This window comes from Artibeus jamaicensis, unplaced genomic scaffold (assembly GCF_021234435.1).
Source record: "Artibeus jamaicensis isolate MK-2021 breed Jamaican fruit bat unplaced genomic scaffold, CSHL_Jam_final contig_867, whole genome shotgun sequence".
Taxonomy (NCBI): Eukaryota; Metazoa; Chordata; class Mammalia; order Chiroptera; family Phyllostomidae; genus Artibeus; species Artibeus jamaicensis.
The window spans coordinates 6866312-6889139 of NW_026521995.1; the positions used below are offsets into that span (position 1 = coordinate 6866312).

General features: G+C 36.5%; 1 protein-coding gene across 1 annotated transcript in view; it reads left to right on the top strand.

The window, feature by feature from the left end:
* The window catches only part of MYO3A (myosin IIIA), a 201491-nt gene that overhangs the window by 16771 nt on the left and 161892 nt on the right, over positions 1 to 22828 (top strand). The window contains exons 3-5 of the mRNA XM_037146339.2: positions 341 to 445; positions 1264 to 1363; positions 21480 to 21556. Of these exons, the coding sequence (XP_037002234.2) occupies positions 341 to 445; positions 1264 to 1363; positions 21480 to 21556 (282 nt within the window). The remainder of the gene's footprint in view (positions 1 to 340; positions 446 to 1263; positions 1364 to 21479; positions 21557 to 22828) is intronic.

Here is a 22828-nt window from a genome sequence, read left to right on the forward strand (position 1 = left end):
AACAGCACCTTACACGATGGTCGGGTCAGCCAGCCCGTGGCCTTCTGCAAGTTCCTTTCCCACTTAGTGCCTCAGTTTTCCCATCTTTAATATGGGAGATGATAATAATACCTATTTCAGAGACTTGCAGGTCATAGAGATAATAATATAAATGGATTAGAAATATGCCTGGCACAAAAGATGTGTTCATTTACCAGTGAAACCAAAAGGATGATGAAAATAATCACTTGAAAGAAAAAAAATAGAACAATTTTTAAACATGTTTTGGGGAAACCTTTTATAGCAAGTACTTAAAATGTCATATTCATTTTAATACCAATTTTGGCATATTCTTTTATAGCTGTGCAATGGAGGATCAGTGACTGATCTTGTGAAAGGATTTCTGAAAAAGGGTAAAAGAATGAACGAGCCCATAATTGCCTATATTTTACGTGAAGCACTAATGGTAAGGCCATTTAAATTGTTTGTGCATTAATTATGGGGCAATTCTAGTTAAATGAAAAATGTGGATCCTATTTTTAGAAAAATATTACTACACTAGTATGTATTGATACAAGAGTATATGCAAAATCTGAAATGTTTAGCATGCTAAATCTTCTTTCCATTAGAAATCTACCCTCATTTTTTCGGCAGAATCTTGAGTTCTGATCTCTTAAGTGTATTTCTGAGATTGTGATTATGATGAAGGTAGATCATGTGTATTTTTTGCTTAGAGTGAGGCTTTTAGTTGCTAGTATTTAATATAAGTATATAGAATTTTTTTCTTTGAGAGAAACACATTTTAATAAAATATTAGATAAAAGCTGAGGGCATGCCCTGCTTTTAGGAATTTTTATATAATCCAAGATGGCAATGATGTAATTTGATATGACTCATCATTATTAAACATTCAAGAATGCTTGAAAGTTAATTTTCACTGTTTCTGATTGGTTTTGCATAAATGCATCCATCTGAAAAATGTTTTTTTGTTTGATGCTTGCTTTAAAAAGAAATATTTTCATCCTGGCTGGTGTGGCTCAGTTGGTTGTAGCAGTATACCATAAGCCAAAAGGTCATGGGTTCAATGTACCCTGCTCAGGGCACATGCCTAGGTTGCAGGTTTGGTCCTTTGGGGCATGCAAGAGACAACTCATCATTGTTACTCACATCAATGTTTCTCTCTCTCTCCTCCTCGCTCCCTTTGCCTTTCTGTAAAATCAATAAGCATGTCCTCGAGTAAGGATAAAAAAATAGAAAAATAAAAAAATATCTTCTGTGTTCTAGGGACTTCAACATTTGCATAACAACAAAACTATCCATCGTGATGTAAAAGGAAATAACATCCTGCTGACTACTGAAGGTGGAGTTAAACTGGTAGATTTTGGTAAGATTTTTATGAAATGCATGAGTTTGGGCTGCAAAATGAGTAGTATGATATGGTTTGATCACTTTTCCATCTGCCTTGCTTTCCAGAGATTGAAAGTAGAGGAAAAATCTGTATCTCCTTGAGGTTAGAAAGTGCACAGATTTTTAAAAATTTGGCTTTCAATATGTAATTAGTAATCAACTGTTTTTGTATACTTGTTTTCAGTTTTCATTTTGACAAACAAGCACTGTAATTACAGCTATTAGAATAAAATGTCTTAACTATTCAAAAAAATTGGCAAATGTGGGATTCCCAAAAGAAAGTCTTCTTTTAAGTCAGCTAGTTTGTGCCCGTAACACTGCTGTAGCAGTGTGTGTGTGGCTGATTCTCTAAAATAGAGGGCATGCCAAATGATTACCCTAAGCCTACAATGTTTACAACCTTTACTAGTAGTTGTTTTACAAATGGGCATGTGCCCAAATTGAGGATTTTGAGATGGGAGGGGAAATCTTCAAAAGTCTCTGGGAAAAATTTTTCCCTCCTAAGAAGGAGGCACAAGGGAAAGATGTTTTTTTTTCCTTCCTCGGAACTCTCTGTGTCTTATTGTGATGCCTAAACTGCTACATTACCTTGTTCTGCCCTGAGGTGTTCCATTTCAAGTGGAAAGCCAACCCTGAGAAAGGCAGAGCTGAGGACAGGCAGAACAAGGTCTTTGATGGCATAATCGAGCCACTAAATCAACTAACTTTGGAGCCTGCCCTAGTTCTGCACCTTTTGTCACGTGAGGTAATGAAATTTCCAATTTTCTAACAAGCCAGTTTGGAGTTTCTATCTCATAGCCAAGGGCACCCTAGCTGATACCTGTATTCTCCATCTGGGTAGTGATTTACCAGTTTTGCCAGTGCTGTCTCACACCTCCTCTCATCTGATCCCTACTAATAATACCCTAGTCCTGTGGGGTATTGTTCTAATACCCTAGTCCTGTGAGGGTGGACGTAATTGTTCCAAGACATCTCCATTCCTTCTGTTGTTCTTTCCCTTTCCTTGCCCTGCACTCTGGCTGGGAAAGGTCCCCTTCCTTGTGCTTCTGTACATTACATATTTCTCCATTTTTATGTGTGTCACATAGAATTATAATGATCTCATTGGTCATAAAAAAGATACTTAGAAAGATAGATAAACTGGTGTTTGAGCAATAGGCCTATGTCTTATTCTATCAACCCAACATTTTAGATGTTAGTGGTTCAGTGAGTGATCATTGAATGAGTGAATCTTCCTTCATTTTGCATTTTAGAAACTGAAGCTAAGAGAAGTTCATTGATTTATTTTAGAAATGAATGTTTTAATACCCACATATGCAGCTCTCTAAAGATCTAGCTTAACTTAGGAATGAATTTCAGACTGTCTAGAGAGAGGAATGGATAACTAGCAGACTAGCATTATCTTTCAAACAAACATGCATGTGCCTTTTCTTTTTCCTCAGATGAGCTTTTGAAAACTACCAAGCAGCTGTGAGTTTGACAGTTGATTCCTGATTAACAACAGGGACACAGGTAGTCTGTGTTGCTACAATTTGAACAATTTGTAGGTTAGGATACTAATAAGCTGTGTGTTTGAACAATTTGGCTAGGTTAGGATACTAATAAGAAATTGCGCCTGAAATTAAGCACGCACACACCAAAATGCTCTTCACTATTCCTTGGGCTCTGACTCACCTCAGAAAATAATTTTGGCTCCACTCTAACAGACCCAAATGGATAACTTTATATTTAACTGGTTATCTCATGAATTAACTGATTCTCTTGCTCTAAAAAGTGGTCACAGCATATATAGCCTAGACAAAACATGTTAAAGAAGTGTAAGTGAACAGCTTCTCAGTCATGAAAGAAAAACTCAGTAAACCAACAGGTTTGAGAAGTACAACTTCCTGGGATATCCTCCAAAGTAATGTAGATTAAAAACATATGCCTAGATAATAAATAAGGTGATTTTTTATGTGATATCTTATGAGGAAGTCATAAGTTTGAAAGCTGACAAAAATGAGAGCTTTGGTTTTAGATTAATTGATTTAAAGACTTAACTTTCAGCAGCATTTAGAAGAGGGATCCTGCCTATTAAATGTGTTCCTAGGTCTGATACTCAAGTGCTAGTTTTTGTATGGAAGATAATGTGTATATTTCTGTTTTCCATGGTAAGAAGACATGGATTCACTTCATCTAAAATGATTTGTAGGTTTTCATATGAATTAAAAACTGAGAGGTGCATGCATAATCAAACTTCTCAAGGGCAAAAGGAAGAAGTGTGGTAAACCACAGACTGCAGAATCTAACTGAAAATCAGTGTCCTCATGTTGTGTTCAAGTCAAATTTTCAGAGAAAATTATAGATGAATGTAAAGGTTTTAGAATGCATGTTATTTGAATTTCTTACTCATAAAACAGATGGTAAGCTCATTATTAGATACTGAATACCTGTACTGGGATGGCTGCCAGTGCTGAAAATGTCCAAAACTGAACTTCACCACCTCATCTATCCCCAGAAATCTGCTCCCTATCAAGAGTTTCTTGTTTTAGAAAATCACCATGTCTGTTTTATCGTTCAAGCCAGAAATCTTAGGCTCATCCTTTAGACTTCCCTTGTGTTTACCTCCCGCATCTACACTGAGTCAGAAAGCTCTAGCTCTGTAGTGTACATGTATAGCCTCAGTTTCCATCCTAGTTTCTCCTCCTGAGTCCCAGCCATCATCTCTGACCTGGGCTTCTGTAGTTACATTTTCCCAACCTCCCTGCATCTAGTCTCATTCTCTTCTTCCCAGTCTGTTCTCGACAGCGCAGCCTGAGGGACCCCTTCAGAAAGCGTAAGTGTTCCTGCCACTCTCTTGCTCACTGTTCCCTTCCGTGGCTTCTTTTAGCCCTTGGGAAGGACTTTCCTTCTGGTCCTCTGTGCTGGCACAGAGTAAGCACTGAGCGATTGATGCCCTTTTTTATACCCCTGGTGCTTGTAAGGTACCTTCTCTCCCCTGCTGTCTAAAAGCCTAGTCAGCTTCTCTCAGTTTCTTAAATGTGCCACACTCTCTCTCAGTTAGGGCTCTGCCATATGTAATTGAGCACTTCAGAGTACTTGAAAATTTGATTACTCCCACATGCTTTCAGGAGTACTCCAAAATGTATTAGCATAGGTTCCTCTTTTGCCTATCTAAAAAATGATCTTCACCTCAGTCTGATTGAGGCATCTCTCTGTCTAGGATGAGATTAAGGTTTATTCTAGAAGGAATACAAGAAAATGACTGAGGTAATATTCAGTTTTTAACATTCAAAAATAAGAATCTATAGCAAGACCCAGGCTATCAGTTGAGAAAGTTTTGTCTCAATTGCTCTAACTTTTTTAGCCTCTGGAGAGAGAATTTCCAAGGACACAACTAACTTCTTTTTGCCAACTGAGTGCCTCCCTAACACCCTATGCTTTGTGTAGCCAGCCAGTTGTCACACTTGATTGTAACCATATGTTTAATTTGACCACCTTCCCTGCCAAGCTATACGCTTCATGACGACAGGGCTGTCCATCTGGTCTATCATTTTGTCCCTAGAACCTGGCACTGGCACACTGAAAGGGCTCAATAAATACTCTTGAATAACTGAATGAGAAGTAGTATTTTCCATACAATTTTGTGACCTTGAGAAAGTCACTTAAAAACTCCAAGGACATCAATCTCTTCATCCACAAGTATTTTAAAAAGTCTCTACCTCATACAGTTTATTGCTATGAAGATTAACTGGGGCAATACAGGTAAACTACTTAATAAAATTACTGACATATTATAATTTTTTAAAAATCTGAGCTATTACCCTTATTATGAAATTATAATCTCTTGTAGCCTGCAGCTCGGTGTTATACACAAAGTAGGTATTCAATAAATAGTAAATAAATACTTTATTAAATAGTTCTAAATAATGAAAATTTTTATAATGAAATTATATATAATGAAATTATAATTTTCATTATAATTAATGAAAATTATTTGAGTTCCTAAAATAGATACTTCTGTTTCCAAAAAATAGCCCTTTGCTATAGTAAATTCAGTACTATTTTAAATAACAAACTTTTATTTAATTACACTAAAACTAAGATTCATATTGGTAATACTAGTGAAGAAAATATTTTGTTGTGGGTTTTTTTTTGCTAAATGAGATATGCTTTCACAAAAAACCACCAGAGAGCAAAAAGACAAGTGAGCCTGTAAATGTTATTAATGAAATACATTAGCAGTCACTGGTGTGTAATCAATCAATCAATAATATGACCTCCTAGGAGGCAACCCCCTCAGGCAAGCAACTAATGTCTGAAAAAGCCGCCCTTGTCCAGAATAGAAAAGTGAAAAAGAAACTAAATTTGAAGGGCAGTTCCTGGTTCTCATTTCTATGGATTTCTCTCTGGGGAATTTCATTTCTGATAGGTTGGTTAACATTTCAATACAAAAGTACAGAATGTACTTCAAGTGATTTATTTATACATTGTTCTTATGACAGAGTATTTTATGGCTTTAAATCTCTTATTACCCACATGCCCAAATTTAGACCAAATCTCCAATGAGCAATATAAGTCAAAGAGAAGTTGTGATTTATTTATTAAAACCCACTTTTTAGTACAAAGTAAAGCAATTACATCTGAACTTAAAATTTTGAAGTTCCCTTTATTCCTTCCTTTCTTTTCAAATAATCCAGAACAAAAGCCTTTAGGTGAGGTAGAGCAAGCAGGGGAGTGGAAGGTGTAGCATGTGGTTGGATGTGAAACAGGTGAGGAAGGCATCCAGATTGGGAGGGTAGTGGTAGTGGTGCCTTGGATGGGTATTGAGTCTCTGAGTAGGACAAGGAGAGAGTTTGTTTAGGAGGAGTATGGTGATCCTAGTCAAGTTGTCAGAGTCTGAGCTAGGTAATAAAGGCATCTGCATAGTAGTCAAGATGGAGACAGGAGATTTGTTACATAAAGGGGCTTAATACAACCAGGAAAAATAATAAGGACAATGGGAGCCAGGTTTCCTACTGTTGGAGAAAAGAATGACAAATGGCAAGGGAAAAAAGCTGAACCCAATGGTGTTGGATTGGAATCAGGGAGGTCAATGTGAACTCGTGGTTTTCAATATCTGTAGATGGATACATTGTCAAAATAAAAATGGCATGTGTAAGGGTGTGTGTTTGTGTGTGTACATGCTACCTAGATGTTTCCACCAAGAAGGCTTGCAGGCATTGTGGCCTCAAAGGGAAGCACATCAAGCACCTAACTCAGTTTTTAAATATAATTCCTAACTAAGAAGAAGCATGGATTCTTGGAGAAAGACTGGTTTTCAGGGCTACACAAGATGAACCTGGACCTTAATGTTCCAAAAAGTAAGGAAATGCTCAAAGAATGATAGAGACACAGAATCCAAATAGAAGCTATTCTCATTGATCAAATGTGGAAGCTTCAAAATAATAGTAATGATGGTAACAATGGTAACACACTAAATGAAATAGAAGTTCATTGATCTATATTTTCATATCTATATACATGAATAAATAAATGAAAGGAAGCAAAACCTGAGATCTTAAAAATGTCAAGTTCATAAAATTCACGGGAAGATTAAGGAACTGCTCCATATTGAAGGAGATCAAAGAGACATCACAACTAAATTTAACACATGATCCTGCTTTGGACCCTTTTGTTGTAAGAACATATTTATGACACTTGAAGAAATTTGAATGATGTCTATAGGTAGATGGTAGAAATATATCTGTTAAAATTTCATGACTTAATGATATGTGTTATGGGTGTTTAAGGAAATACCCATGTTTGTAGCAATTACACACTAGAGTATTTGGAGGTAAGGGACATTATGTAACCTATTTACTCTCAAATGATTTAGATAAAAATTATTCCTGCTTTTCATGCCATCTTTTGTCTATGGTTGAACTTAATGTCAAATTTTTTTAAACCATGCAGTAGAGTCAGAGAATTAACATAGAAGTCTATACATGTTTGTGTGTGTTTGTGTGTGTGTGTGTGTGTGTGTGTGTGTATATATATATATATATATATATATATAGTGTTTGAATAAATCTTGAAAATTTGAAAGCTAGTACTTTATATAGGTAATATGTTGAGATCAAACCTCACCCACAACTACAGTATCTTCCAGGCAATCACAGGTAAATTGGCCAGGACAGAATGCCAGATTCCTGGTGGAGGCCCTGATCCAGTCAAGGGCTGGCATCTCAACCAAACAAGGAAGTTGGAAGATAGCAACTAAGTAGGTAGAAGCTGATTCCTCTATCACCCAACTTGGATTCTTGGCTGATCTTCTGACAAAAAAACTGAACAATTAATGAAATCTAGTTGATATGAAGTTCTGAGCCAATGAGTATGCAAGACACTTCATAAGGTTACACACAAAGCATAGCAGGGGTTGTGACTCCTAGTCAACCAGTTGGAGAGCAGGACCCACCAATGAATGAGCGATCAGTAATGAAAGCCCAAGTACAATAAGAGAGCCCATATAAACTGAATAAAGGGCATCCCAAAAGCATCCAGATCAGGAGATCAAAGAGACTGCACCACTGAGTCCCACAGAACTCCTACCACAGAAGGCCACCCCACAAAGAAAGGAAGTCAAAACAGAGCATTATAACATGCAGAAACAAACAAAAAAAGATTCACCTAAAATGGGGAGACAAAGAAATAACCCCTAATCAAAAGGAAAGGAGAAATCCCCAGAAAAAGAGCTAAATGAAATTGAGGCAAGTGACTTATCAGACATAGAATTCAAAATAATAGTTACAAGGATGCTCAAGGGACTCAGTGAGAACTACAAGGAACTTTATGGAGCTACAGGGAACTTAGTGGGAGCTACAGCAGCATGAAAAAAGACATAGAAGCTATGAATAAGAACCAGGAAGAAATGAAGGATACAGTATCTGAAATGAAGTATACACTAGAAGGAATCAAAAGTAGGCTAGATGAAGCAGAGGACAAAAATCAGCATAGGAATATCACAAGAAGAAAAGGAGCAAGGGATAGAAAGGCTGTTTGAAAAATAATGACAGAAAACCTCCCAAACTTGATAAGGGGAAAATGTCACACAATTTCAGGAAGCACAGAGGGTCCCCATAAAGATGAACCCAAAGAGACCCATCCAAAACACATCATAATTCAAATGGCAAAATTTAAAGACAAAGAATCTTAAAGACAGCAAGGGAGAAACAGCTAGTAATGTACAAGGGAGCTCTGATAAGACTACCAGCCAGTTTATCAACAGAAACCCTACAAGCCAGAAGGGAATGGCAGGAAATATTCCAAGTAATGAAAAGCAAGGACTTACAATCAATACTACTCTATCCAGCAAGGTTCTCAATTAAAATGGAAGTTGAAATAAAGAGCATCCCAGACAAAAGAAGGCTAAAAATGTACATCTCCACCAAGCCAGCACTGAAAGAGAACCTAAAGGAACTGGTAGAAGAAGAAGAGAGAAAAAGAGAGGGAAACACAGGTATGGAATAAATGGCAATGAATAAGTACCTATCAATAATAATCTTAAATGTAAATGAATTAAATGCTCCAATCAAAATATGTAAGGTAGTTGAATGGATAAAAAAAATCATGACCCATATATATGCTGTCTAAAAGAGACCCACCTCAGAACAAAAGATCTACACAGACTGAAAGTGAAGGGATAAAAAAAAAACATTCTAAGAAAACAGACAAGAAAAAAAAGCAAGGGAAGCAATGCTTATGTCAGACAAAATAGACTTCAAAACATGAGCCATAAAAAGAGACAAAGAAGATCCCTGCATAATAGTTGCCCATCAATAGGACATAATCCTAGTAAACATATATGCACCCCACATAGTAGCACTTAAATATATAACAAAAATCTTGGAGGACTTCAAAAAAGACTGACAGCAACACAGTCATCATAGGGGATTTTAACACCCACTGTTAACAATGGATAGATCTTCCAAACAAAGAGTCAACAATGATATTGTGGCATTGAGTGACACTCTGAATCAAATGGACTTAATTAATATATACAGAACCTTTCATGCAAAATCTACATTCTTTTCAAATACACATAGAACATTTTCAAAGATAGACCACATGGTAGGACACAAAACAACCTCAACAAATTCAGGGAAATTGAAATCATATCAAGCATGTGCTCAGATCACAATGACTTGAAACTAAAAACCAACCGTAAGGAAAAATCTCAAAAACATTCAAATACAGGGAGACTGAATAGCATGTTATTAAATAATGAATAGTTTAACAGTGAAATCAGGGAAGAAATAAAGAAGTATCAGGAAACATACATATGAACACACATCCCAAAACATATGGGACACAATGAAGGCAGTTCTGAGAAGAAAGTTGACAGCAATATAGACCTATCTGAAGATGATAGAAAAATCTCAAATAAACAACCTAACTCAACATGTACAAAGACAAGAGGAATAACAAAAGAGCAGATAATGGGGGGAGGGGCAAAGAGGGACGGGTTCTCAGGAACATCTATAAAGGACACATGAACAAAACCAAAGGGGGAGGGATCAAGGGTGGGAAGTGGGGGTGGCTGGGGTGGGGGAGAGTGGTAGGGGGAAGATGGAGACAATTGTGCTTGAACAATAATAAAAGAAAAGTTAAAAAATAAAATAAATAACTTTAAAATGGAAATAAACAAAGCCAAAAGCAACTAGAAGGTAGGAAATAATAAAAATTACAGTGGAATTAAATGACAGAAACTAAAAAAAAAATTCAAAGGATCAATAAATTCAGGAGGTCATTCTATGGAAAGATAAATGAAATTGTCAAACCTTTAACCAGACTCATCCAGAAAACAAGAGAGAGGACCCAAATAAATAAAATCAGAAATGAAAGAGAAGAAGTTACAACTGATACCACAGAAATACAATGGATTGTAAGAAATTAGTGTGAACAACTGTATGCCAAGGAATTGGAAAACTTGGGCAAAATGGACAAATTTCTAGACACCTACCATCTTTCAAAACTGAATCAAAAAGCAGTAGGAAGCCTGAATAAACCATTAATAAATAGTGAAATTGAAGCAGCAATAAAAAAAAAAACTCCTGGCACACCAAGGCCCTATACCAGATGGCTTCCCATGTAAACTTTACCAAACATTTAAAAAAGAACTGATTCCTATCAACATAAACTATTCCAGAAAATTCAAGAAGAGGTAAAACTCCTAAGCTCTTTTTATGGGGCCAGTATCATCCTAATTCCAAAACCAGATAAAGACAATGAAGAAAGAAAACTACAGGTCAGTCAGTATCTCTGATAAACAAGGATGCTAAAGTCCTAAACAAGATATTGACTATCTAGATTCAGCAATACATTAAAAAGATCATACACCATGATCAAGTGGGATTCACCCAGATATCTAAGGATGGTACAATATTTGCACATCAATAAATGTAATATACTGCATAAACAAAATTAAGAACAAAAATTACATGATCATATCAATAGATGCTGAAAAAACATTTGATAAAATCCATCACCCATTTATGATAAAAACTCAGCAAAGTGAGAATAAAAGGAGCATACCTCAACATGATAAAAGAACATGATACGAGAAGCTTACAGCTAACATTATACTCAATGGGCAAAAACTAAAAGCTTTCTCCTTAAGATTAGGAACAAGACAATGGCATCTGCTCTCACCATTCTTATTCAACATAGTACTGGAAATTCTAGCCACAGTAATCAGACAAGAAAAAGAAATAAAAGGCATCCAAATTGGAAAGGAGGAAATAAAACTCATTATTCACAGATGACATGATAGTGCACATTGATAGTGTACATAGAAAATACAGTAGTCTACACCAAAACCTACTTGACCTAATAAGTGAATGTGGCAAAACACCAAGATACAAATTCAATATTCAGAAATTTATGACATTTTTCTACACCAACAGTGAAATATCAGAAAAGAATTCTATTTGCTGTAGCAACAAGAAAAATAAAGTACCTGGGAATAAATTTAACCAAGGAGGTAAAAGACCTATACTCAGAAATCTATAAATGCTGAAGAAAAAAATTAAGGAAGATACAAAAAAATGGAAGCATGTACTGTGTATATGGATTAGAAGAATTAACATCATTAAAATGTCCATACTACCTAAAGCAATCTATAGACTCAATGCAATTCCTATTAAAATACCTATGGCATATTTCACAGATCTAGAACAAAGACTTCAAAAATTTATTTAGAACCACAGAAGACCCTGAATAGCCTCAGCAATGTTGAGAAAGAACAAAGTAGGAGGGATCACAATACCTGATATCAAACTACACTAGAAGTCCATGGTAATCAAAACAGTCTGGTACTGGCATAAGAACAGACACATAGATATAAGTCCATGTTCTATGGTCAATTAATATTTGACAAAGGAGACATGAGCATAACATGGAGTAAAAATAGCCTCTTCAATAAATGATATTGGGAGACCTGGACTGGTACATGCAAAAAAAAAAAAAATGAAACTAGACCACCAATTTACACAATACACTGCAATAAACTCAAAATGGATAAAAGACTTAAATATTTAAGTCATGACACCATAAAAGTCCTAGAGGAGATCATAAGCAGTAATATTTCAGATACCCACATAGCAATATTTTTGCTGCTATATCTTGTAGAGCAAGGGAAATAAAAAAAACTAATGGGAGTACATCAAATTAAAAAGCTTCTGCATAGCTAAAGAAAAAATCATAGAGAACAAGTGGGCAGCGACCAGAGGGGAGAGGGAAGGGAATTTAAGGGGAAAAATGGGGAGGGATTTTGAAGAACAAGTATGAAAGACACAGGGATGAGGACTGTGGGGGGGGGGGGAATGGGAGGGAGGGGGGGAAATGGGGCGGAGGGGGGGCTGGGATGGGAGAAATTGACAAAAAAAACTGTACTTGAAAAATAACTAAATAAATTTTTAAAAATAAAAAAAAATCAGCAAAATGAAAAGGAAACCAACTGTATGGGAGAACATATTTGTCAATGATACATCAGAAAAGGGTTTGATCTCCAAAATATATAAAGAACTCATATGACTCAACACCAGGAAGACAAACTAATTTTAAAAAATGGGCAAAGGATCTGAATAGACACGTCTCCAAGGAAGACATATAGTTGGTCCATAGACATATGAAAAGATGCTCAACATCACTAGCTATCAGAGAGATGCAAATTAAAAGTACAATGAAATATCACATCGGTCACAATGGCCATCATTAATAAATCTACAAACAAGTGCTGGCAAGGATGTGGAGAAAAGGGAACCCTAGTGCATTGTTGGTGGGAATGCAGACTGGTGCAGCCACTGGGGAAAACAGTATGGAAGTTCCTCAAAAAACTAAAAATGGAACTGCCTTTTGACCCAGTGATTTCACTGCTGGGAATATAGAGTCCCAAATTAGCAATTCAAAAGAACTCATGCACCCCTATGTTCATGCAGCACTATTTACAATAGCCAAGTGCTAGAAGCAACCTAGGTGCCCATCAGTAGATGAGTGGATCAAAACACTGTGGTATATTTACACAATGGAATGCTACACAGCAGAAAGAAAGAAGGAGTTCCTACCTCTCATGACAACATGGACAGAACTGGAGAGCATTATGCTAAGTGAAATAAGATGGGTGGTAGAAGACAAATACCATATGATCTCATCTATAAGTGTAACCCAATCAACAATACAAACAAATGAGCAAAGTAAAACCAGAGATATGGAAATAAAGAAAAAAGTGACCAGAGGGGAGCAGGGAGGAGTATAAGGGGGGAAGGAAGGGGAAAGATCAAGTAAAGGACCATGTGTAGAGGACCCAAGGACAAAGACAACATGGAGGAAGATTGAATGTGGGAGATGGGTGGTGGGCAGGCCAGAGGAGAGTAATGGGGGGAAATGGGGACAACTGTAATTGAACAATAATAAAAAATCAGTGATGATAGTATACCCTAAATGGGGAGTATTATATATACTGAACTCTCTATAACTGAGGTTCAGTACTATACACACAAATACAAAATCAGGTGCAGACGGCTCTAGTTGCATAGTTCATGTGTTCAAAGCCAAGGAGAGTGCAGCAAGTAGTGATCTTGATGTCTTTAGAGAAAGCATTACACTATTTTGTTTCTATGAGCTGAGTAAAGAATTGACTAAAGAAAGGAAAAAATCTAGCACCAGGTGGACTGGAGAGAAGACAGATTTTTAAAGGAAATCACGTTAGTATTGATAGAAGTGGTGGTTGCATAGAATCAACTACCTTGTGTCATCTCATGGACTCATCAAATGTTAAAACTGGAGATAACCTTGACTTTCACTTGCTGTATTAAGTACAGGAATGTCAGAAGATTTTTGATGTTCCTCATATGCAAAACATGGAAATATGAATTTCCTATTGAGAAAGTATAAAACTTTTATGAAAGTCACTAAGTAGTTCGTAATCCAATAGTAATGAAGAATCATTGATCTATTCCAATCTCCTAAATCAGCAATGAGAAAACAAAAGCATGGGCCTACTGTGAGATAGACCTGAACTACAAGAGCTCACCTCCCCTCTGTTAAGTGCCTACTCTGGTGGAACACAGTTACCTGTAGGGTCTCCTGGAATGAGTGTCAATTCAGAGTTAGTGTCCAGTAATCCCAGAAAAGTCTGGTTGTTTCCTTGTCCCCAGTGCACCCTAGAAAAAAGCCATTGGTTCCTTTTGAAAGGTCGGAGAAAGATCAACAGTATAAATTTGGGGCAGTGTGCTGGGGTTCTCACCTTCAATCAAGTGTTTCTGGGTCCATAAAATATATGAAGTCTTTAAATTGATTGAGGGGCCATCACTGTCTGTTTTTATGATTCAAGTTAGGTTTTTTTCACTTAACCTAGAATTATTTTGCTTATACAGATCAAGTAAGAATTTAGTAGTCTTCCCATCTACAACTTTTAGGAACACCGAGATCAGGAAGGCAACACTATCAGTCTCTGCAAGTCAAACTTGTACTGCTTTGACTCTGCTGCCCATTATGGTAACCATGTCCACCTTGCTTTTGGTAAATGAGGGTCACCACTTGGCCCCAGCCACCCTATGATCCAATTATTCCCATTGCATTTAGCTCTCCTAGCTTAGTGGCAGCAGTTCCCATTGTGAGTGCTAGCCTACAGAGAAGAATGATAACAGAGCTCTTCAGGGATGCTGGGGCTCCTCTCAAAAACTTTTTTCACAGTTCTGTTGAAACATGTAGCCTGTGGGCCCTCCCATGTTGGGTGAATAGGTCTTAAATGATAAATCCACTCTAACATCCCAACATTCTTAAGCTTTTGAATCCCTTCCTCTAGAGTAAACTAATGTAGTTCTGGTATTACAAGTTTATGTACTGGGAAGCACTATTTGGTCTATGTCTGAGCCAACCAACCAAACTTTTCACCTCATCTTTAGGGTCATGTTGGGACTTAAGTCTAATTATAGGTTTTGAGACAGAGAGAGGTGGTTAGGGTGGGGTCTGAAGAGAGTAAGTAGTATCTAGTAAGGCAACTACTTGTGTACCAGAGGAGGCCATTACCATTTCTGCAGGCAATGCAAGATTAATATTCTTCCATGGGGTTAGAGGGCTCAGTTGTACCAGCAAAGAAGACTCATCATAATTTAGGAGTTCAAAGTCCCCAGTTTCAACAGATCCACATTCCAATTTTCAGGATCCCTTTCCTTTTCAATAATACCCTCACTTTAACAGTAGACACCATGGAAAGTTGGCAGATTAATTTTGAATATTGCAAGATGAGATTCTGGGTTTGGTTTTCAGCAATGTCAGCTCTTCAGCTACATGAGAGAAGGGTCTCTTTAAGTGCATACATAGAAGCTCTTGGGTGATTTATGCAGCACTTGAGCTGGGAATGTGAAGCCACGAGCTCATCATTTTCTGTCCTCGCTCTGTCCAGTGACAATAGAAGCAACCAGCCAATCTCAATATACTCAATAGTTTGACAAAATTGTTTAGAGAGATCATATAGATGGTCACCCCGAGCTGGACCTCTTGTAAGTGTTTGATTACAAGTATCCAGTGATGATATTTTGCATATCTCTATTCCCACATCATACCTATAGAATAGCAGTGCTCTTTACTACTAGAAATAGAGATAATATTGTTGTGAAGTCTAATGAGATTGGAATACAAATTCCAGAAGTACCAGAACCAATTCAGAAAACTCATTTTTAAGATTCTGTTCCTCTAGAACCACTCTCAGTGCCAAATACCTGTATTAGGTTTCTCCAGAGAGACAGAGTTCAGAGAGAGAGAGAGAGAGAGAGATTGACAGAGTGATTCCTGTAACTCTGGAGGCCAGACAACCTCTAAAATATGATTGTAGGCTGGCAGATGAAGACCCAGAAAAGAGGTGCCATGAGTCCAAAGGCTGTTTGCTGGAAGAACTTGCCTAGTGGAGGGTCAGTCTTTGTTCTATTAAGGCCTTTTACTCATTGAATGATATTTACCAGTATTATGCAGAATACTCTGTTTCACTCAAAGTCTGCTGATTTAAATGTTAACCTTATTCAAAAACACCTTCACAGAAACATCCAGAAGAATGTTTCACCAAATATCTGGACCCCATGGCTTAGCCAACTGACTCATAACATTAATCATTGCATTGTCTTAACCTTATTACCAAAATGAGGATATTGGATAGTGTAACACATTTTATGGCCCTTCTTCTTGAAACAATTCTATATCTTTATAATTTCAGTTCTTATTGCTACAGTATTTTGTTTATAACAAAACAAACAAACAAATCCCATGGTCTTCCCTTTGGTCCCTGGAGATGTCAAGGGCTTTCCTGTATGGTTGCAGAAAATCAAGTCCCTGAAATTTTCTGGTCTGTTTGAACCATGTTGGAAACCACACATGTGATGTTTGTTCTGACTTGCTAAGACCCTAAGAGACTTTTTGACTGCAGGTGTGAAACCTGCACATTTTTTCCCTAGAAGTGGGACTAATGTGATAGGGAACAGATTTGCCGTACAGCCATCCAATAGCCCAGGAAGCCTTACTGAAGGGGCCTAACATAGCATGAAAATTCCCCCGCACTGTAAGCAACCAAGGGGCTAAAGAATCATTAATATGAACCTGCTTAATGTTCCTATGCCTTTGACTTTCAATGGATTATTGTCCTCTCTTCTACTGTTTTCTCTTCAGTCCTGATCTCTTTTTGGCCTCCTGTTCTTTCAATAACCTTTCAGTATCCAAACTTTCTGCCTGGAATTTTCCACCCTTTGGCATTTTCTCCCTTGCGATGCTTATATAACTGTTTACTTTGGTGACTTATTCCATTAGTTCCTTTCTGGATGAGATGATTTTGCTAATCTTGACATCCTAGGGCTCCTGAACTCATCATTTAGATTCCTGTTGCCTTTTAAAGTTATTTGTGTCAGTCACTTTTTAATAGAATTTTATATTTTTCTACCTCCATCACTCCTTTCCTTGTGAGAATTTATATTGGGTAAAAATTCCATTTGTCCTCAGGAAACTCATTTTTCTCTCCAGCTGAAGTTTACTAATCTGAAATGAACTTTAGAGCCATTGAGTTGCCTCCCAGCTCTGAAGCTGTTCAGCTATGTTGGTGAATGGTCTGGAGGTTTAACAATCACTGCAGAAGCGGTCAACAAACACAAGATTTGTAAAATGATTCATCTGTCACTTTCATAGTTGGGTGTGTATCCTGTTTCTAATGTGACAGTCATCCAATGTTCTCTGACTCGCTGGTTTCTTGTTCTACATAGTTGCATTTTTTATTCTGAACTTATTTTGAGACTGTGTTTTTCCTTCTTTATAACTGGGGTTGAATTTTTCTTTTTTCCATGTAGTTTATAGGAACTAGGTATAAAACATTCTTTCTGCAGTATCTCAGCAGGCACTAAAAGGAACGTGAGACTCCAGGAGCATTATAATTCATTACCCCAGCACTCCTTCACCAATGTCTTCTGAGGGAGTGTCAGTCAGTACCAGGGTGTTTGCAAAAAATATCATTGGCATGCAGAAAGAAATACTCATACCTCTGTTACAGCTATTTTAATCTCATCCTCTAAAAGTATCATCATTTTATATTTCATAATGTATATATTAATATACCAGTAGATATTTAGGGAATAGACTGCCTTTGTATCTGTGTACAATGTACTTACTTAAAAGTTTTTTATTGTTTGGGAAGTGTGATTAAATAGTTTGGAGGCCAAACATTTTCTCCTTCAGGTATAAAATCATTAGGATCTTGTATTAGTCAGGGTTCCCTTGTTGTAAGCAACAGAAACTCATTGACCACAGGGGAAAGAACTGAAAACACTGCTGGCTTACAAAGTCCAGGGAGCATTGGGACATCCAGCCTCTTAAGAAGAGAGCTAGGGTAGCTTTGGGCCTCTGGGGCAGCACCATCTCTACTAATCCTTAGGGCCTTGCTACTGGTTGACTCAGCTCTAGTTATCTCCCTCCCTCAGGGTCTCCACTCAGGTTCACATTTCTAAGGAAGAGAGTCTGAATGGTCTACCTTGAATCACATGCTCCACCCCTAAAAACCTTTTCTCATCATCCTTTCATAAATATTTCCTGTGAAATAATTTCTGCTATAAGTGTCTATAAATTTGGATACCAAGACATGAATACTTACTGAAAAATGCCAATTATGACATAATTTTCATACCCAGAAAGAGAAAATATAGCACATACTTAGTCTAAAGTATCACTTTTCTGCCAGAAGCAATACTACTGATTTTTTACTTTGTTGTGGTTTTCTCCTTTCCTTTTCTATTTCACTTACTTGACATTTGAATTCTTAAACTTTTTTATTGCAGTTCAATTACAGTTGTCCTCATTTGCCCTCATTACTCTCTCTTACTCCCACATTCAATCCTCCCCCACCCCCAGTGTCCTTGTCCATGTGTCCTTTATACATGTGCCTTGATGCACTGTCTCTTATTTTCTCCCATTATCCCTCTCCCCACTCCACTCTGGTTACTGTCAGTTTGTTTTTTATTCCAATGTCTCTGGTTATATTTTGCTTGCTTGTTTGTGTTGTTCATTAGGCTAACTTATAGGTGAGATCATATGGTATTTGTCTTTTAACCCATGGCTCATTTCACTTAGCATAATGCTCTTCAGTTCATCCATGTTGTCATGAAGGGCAGGAGTTCCTTCTCTCTTTCTGCTGTATAGTATTCCATTGTGTAAATGTACCATAGTGTTTTGATCCACTCATCTACTGATGGGCACCTAGGTTGCTTCCGGCACTTGGCTATTGTACATAGTGCTGCTATGAACATAGGGGTGCATGAGTTCTTTTGAATTGCTGATTTGGAATTCTATATTCCCAGCAGTGAAATCACTGGGTCAAAAGGCAGTTCCATTTTTAGTTTTTTGAGGAACTTCCATACTGTTTTCCAGTGGCTGCACCAGTCTGCATTCCCACCAACAATGCACTAGGGTTCCCTTTTCTCCACATCCTTGCCAGCACTTGTTTGTAGATTTATTAATGATGGCCATTGTGACCGATGTGATATTTCATTGTACTTTTAATTTGCATCTCTCTGATAGCTAGTGATGTTGAGCATCTTTTCATATGTCTATGGACCAACTATATGTCTTCCTTGGAGACGTGTCTATTCAGATCCTTTGCCCATTTTTTAAAATTAGTTTGTTTGTCTTCCTGGTGTTGAGTCATATGAGTTCTTTATATACTTTGAAAATCTAATCCTTGTCTGAGGTATCATTGGCAAATATATTTTCCCATACAGTTGGTTCCCTTTTCATTTTGCTGATGTTTTCTTTATCCACTCAGAAGCTTTTTAATTTGATGAAGTCCCATTTGTTTATTCTTTTCTTTATGTCCCTTGCTCTAGGGGACATATCAGTGAAAATATTGCTGCATGGAATATATGAAATATTACTGTCTATGTTCTCCTCTAAGACTCACTTTTATGGTTTTGCAACTTATTTTAAGTCTTTTTTCTAGCTTGAGTTAATTTGCTGTGTTCACGGATTGGAAGAATTAACATCATCAAAGTGCCATAATACCCAAAACAATTCACAGATTCAACACAATCCCTATTAAAATACCAGTAACATATTTCCCTATTTTAAATCCCTATTTAAAATACCAGATATAGAACAAACATTTCAAAAATGTATATGGAACCATAAATGACCCTGCATAGCCTCAGTAATTTTGAGAAAGAAGAACTAAGTAGGAGGGATCACAATACCTGATAGCAAACTATATTGCAAGACCACTGTAATCAAAACAGCCTGGTACTGGCATCAGAACAGACATATAGATCAATGGAACAAAATAGAGAGCCCAGAAATAAACCCATGTATCTATGGTCAATTCTACAAAGGGGGAAGTTGTACAAAGTGGAATAAAAAGCTTCATCAACAAATGGTGTGGGGAGATCTCGACAGCTACATGTAAAAAAATGAAACTTGACCACCAGTTTAACACCATACACATGAATTCTTAAACTTTCTTTATGAAATTGAAACAAAAATGTCCACCAAGAGTTAAAATTTAAAATTTTTTCACAGATGTTTGGAAACCCTTAAATTTTAGGAAATTTAGAATCAATTTTAAATTAAATTGCTTTTAAATTTGTGTATTTTTCCACTTACATAAATAAATTATTATATATACCAATACTCCTATGAAATTCAAGCTTAATTGCTTCTGCCTTTAGTTAATATAAAAAAACAAGATAAAAATGTGTGGATTTAAATTTAATTTTTCTGTAAGGTAGAAGGCCTGGAGTAGAGGTAGAGGGTGTCTTTTTGAGAAATGTGATATTGAATGTTGATTTTCTTTCATCATAAAGCCTGTTAGAAAATATTTAAGGGAGAATCTTCAACCGCAGATTAGAAAATATCTTTTGAATTTAAAAAAGGAAAGATTTAGTGAAGATAGTTTTTTTTCTGTAAATAAGCTTTTTTAAAGGCAAAACTTGAAGGCCACAGATAAGATTATGTTTAGGACAGGATTTATATGTAGATGGAGTCAGACATTAAGAGTTGCAATTAATGTAGAATCAAAACATACTAAGTACTAGGCACATTTCAGTTCTACATTAGGGGCTAGTACATACTCTCCCCTTTGCTCAAACATATTTCCATTAGAGAAATGCCCATTTGGTTGAATTTCATGATAAATGTCAAATGCCATCTTACAGGAATCAAATATATCCAATTTTACATTTCTATTAGTGCCTTGTTCTACTTGGCTTGTCAGATAAACATCCAGAGCCTAAAACAAATGTGACACCTGGAGGTACTTTTCAAAACAGGGCAATCAGGGAGTGAAAGCCCACGATTTGGTTATAACCCATCAAGTCTAGAGAAGGTCAAGGGAAGCAGCACTGAACCACCACAGGTAAGTAACCAGGCCTCCATGTGAAGAGCAAGAGTGTAAAATGCAAAGAGAGAGACTTTCCTCCTAATTTTCTTAAGGGTCAGTTAGCATTATGTCTAACCTGGTGGAACTAATGGGATGGCATGATTGAAATACTTGGTTGTACCTCTTCATCGTAGTCCTTTGGTCTATATTCTCTCTAAAGGAAAAGAATGGATTCTATTAACAGTGTTGCTTTAAATAGATACTGTTGATTTGGAAACTTCCTGTCACTTACTATGTGCATACCATCATAAAATATTCTCAGATTCACCAGAATTTGATACTGAGCAGAGGGAGGGGGCAGGGTAAGAAGCATACCATTCAAATAACAATTACATGCTGAAATATGTAATGCAGGCAGTTAAAAATGTAAAAGGTCAAGAGAAATAGAGGTTAGTATGATCAAATGCAGGTTAAAAATCAGCACAGGGAACCTAAAACTTGTTGAAATGGGGCTTTAAGGATGCAAAGGTTTGCATATGAGAAACAGAAAACAGGAGGACCAGTCTGCATTTTGGCTCTGCAGAAATCCCAACTTAGGATACCTTAAGGTGGAGTTCCAGTCCAGTGGCAGCTTAAGGGAACAGAATTTTAATATTAGTTTATAAGCAAGCTTATTGTGATTGGAATATCTTCACATGAGAAATTAACACAAGAAGTAAGTCTTGTCTATTCCTTCCAGGTGTGTCTGCGCAGCTGACCAGCACCTGGCACCGTCGGAATACTTCCGTGGGAACACCATTTTGGATGGCTCCTGAGGTCAGATAGAGTTTTAGGGAGACAAATGTAATATTTGATCATTTCTGACTTTCCTCTTAATGACTCATCTGTCTCCATATGTATTTTGGAATATTACTATAATAGAAGAAACCATCAGCTACAGTGTGGTTTTTATGTGAGATTTTTGCATGTCTGAGGAGGAACTGGGAGGGGCTCCTGGACCTGCCATGGATGAATAGATGAGCAAATGAAGCATCGAATGAATGAATGAATGAATGAATGAATGAATCTGAGGAGCTAAGGAGAAACCGCCTGCAGCCTTATTTTTCACTAAATTTGTTTTGAATTGCTTAGCATGTATCAGTATAAATGTTATTTAGATTCTGGTTTTAAATTATTTTAGAAATATTATGAAAACCCCTAGCCTTTGTTTAAGATCAGATTAGGTCTATTAACCTATATGACAGATTTCCATAGTGAGTCACTCTGCTTGAGTGACTATGTTCCACTTTAGTAGACTCTTTTCATTATTACGGTTGGGATGGAGAAAAACTGCCAAAATAGTTGAGGAAAAGTGTTCTAGGGTCACATCTCTCCACAGTCACTGTTAATGCCTTCAGTCTTTTTAAATTATGTTTATCAGAAAAGAACACTTATGTTTAAAAACTGTCTTTGCAACCTTTGCTCTGCTATTTATCTGCAATTTTCTGAGGAGAGAAAGGAGAAGTAAATCAAATAGTACATTAATATTGCAAAGTCTTATAATTAAATTTGTTTGAGGATTAGATCCTGCTGTAATTTTAATACTAATTTAATTATTACTTGCAAAAAAGTTAAATGGTAAATATAATAATAAAATATGGAGAAAGGATAAATTATCTCAAGAAATTCTTAAAAACGCCAGTGGATTTAAAAACTTTCAATAGGGACTACCTCTTAGAATAAAAATATCATCCCCAAATCATTTTTTTATTTGTCTTATGGGTTGGAAGTCACAAAGTGTAAAAAAAAAATTTAAATGTAAAACAGTTCTTAAAAAATATAAATTTGAATTTTCTTCTTCTGATCATTGATGTTATAATCATTATTTGCAGTCCATCTGTATTTATATTTGCATATTTAGAAATAAATTCTGAACTAATTGTTTAGTAATTCTTCCATGTAATACTATTTTATAATATTTTAGAAAAATCTTTTTTTTTTCAATTATATCCTTTGATTAGTGAAATGTTAAAAACCTGGTTGCAATTTCACAGTTTTGTATGCTCCCAGGTAAGTGTTGATAAATTTTAACACTATTTATTTTTATTC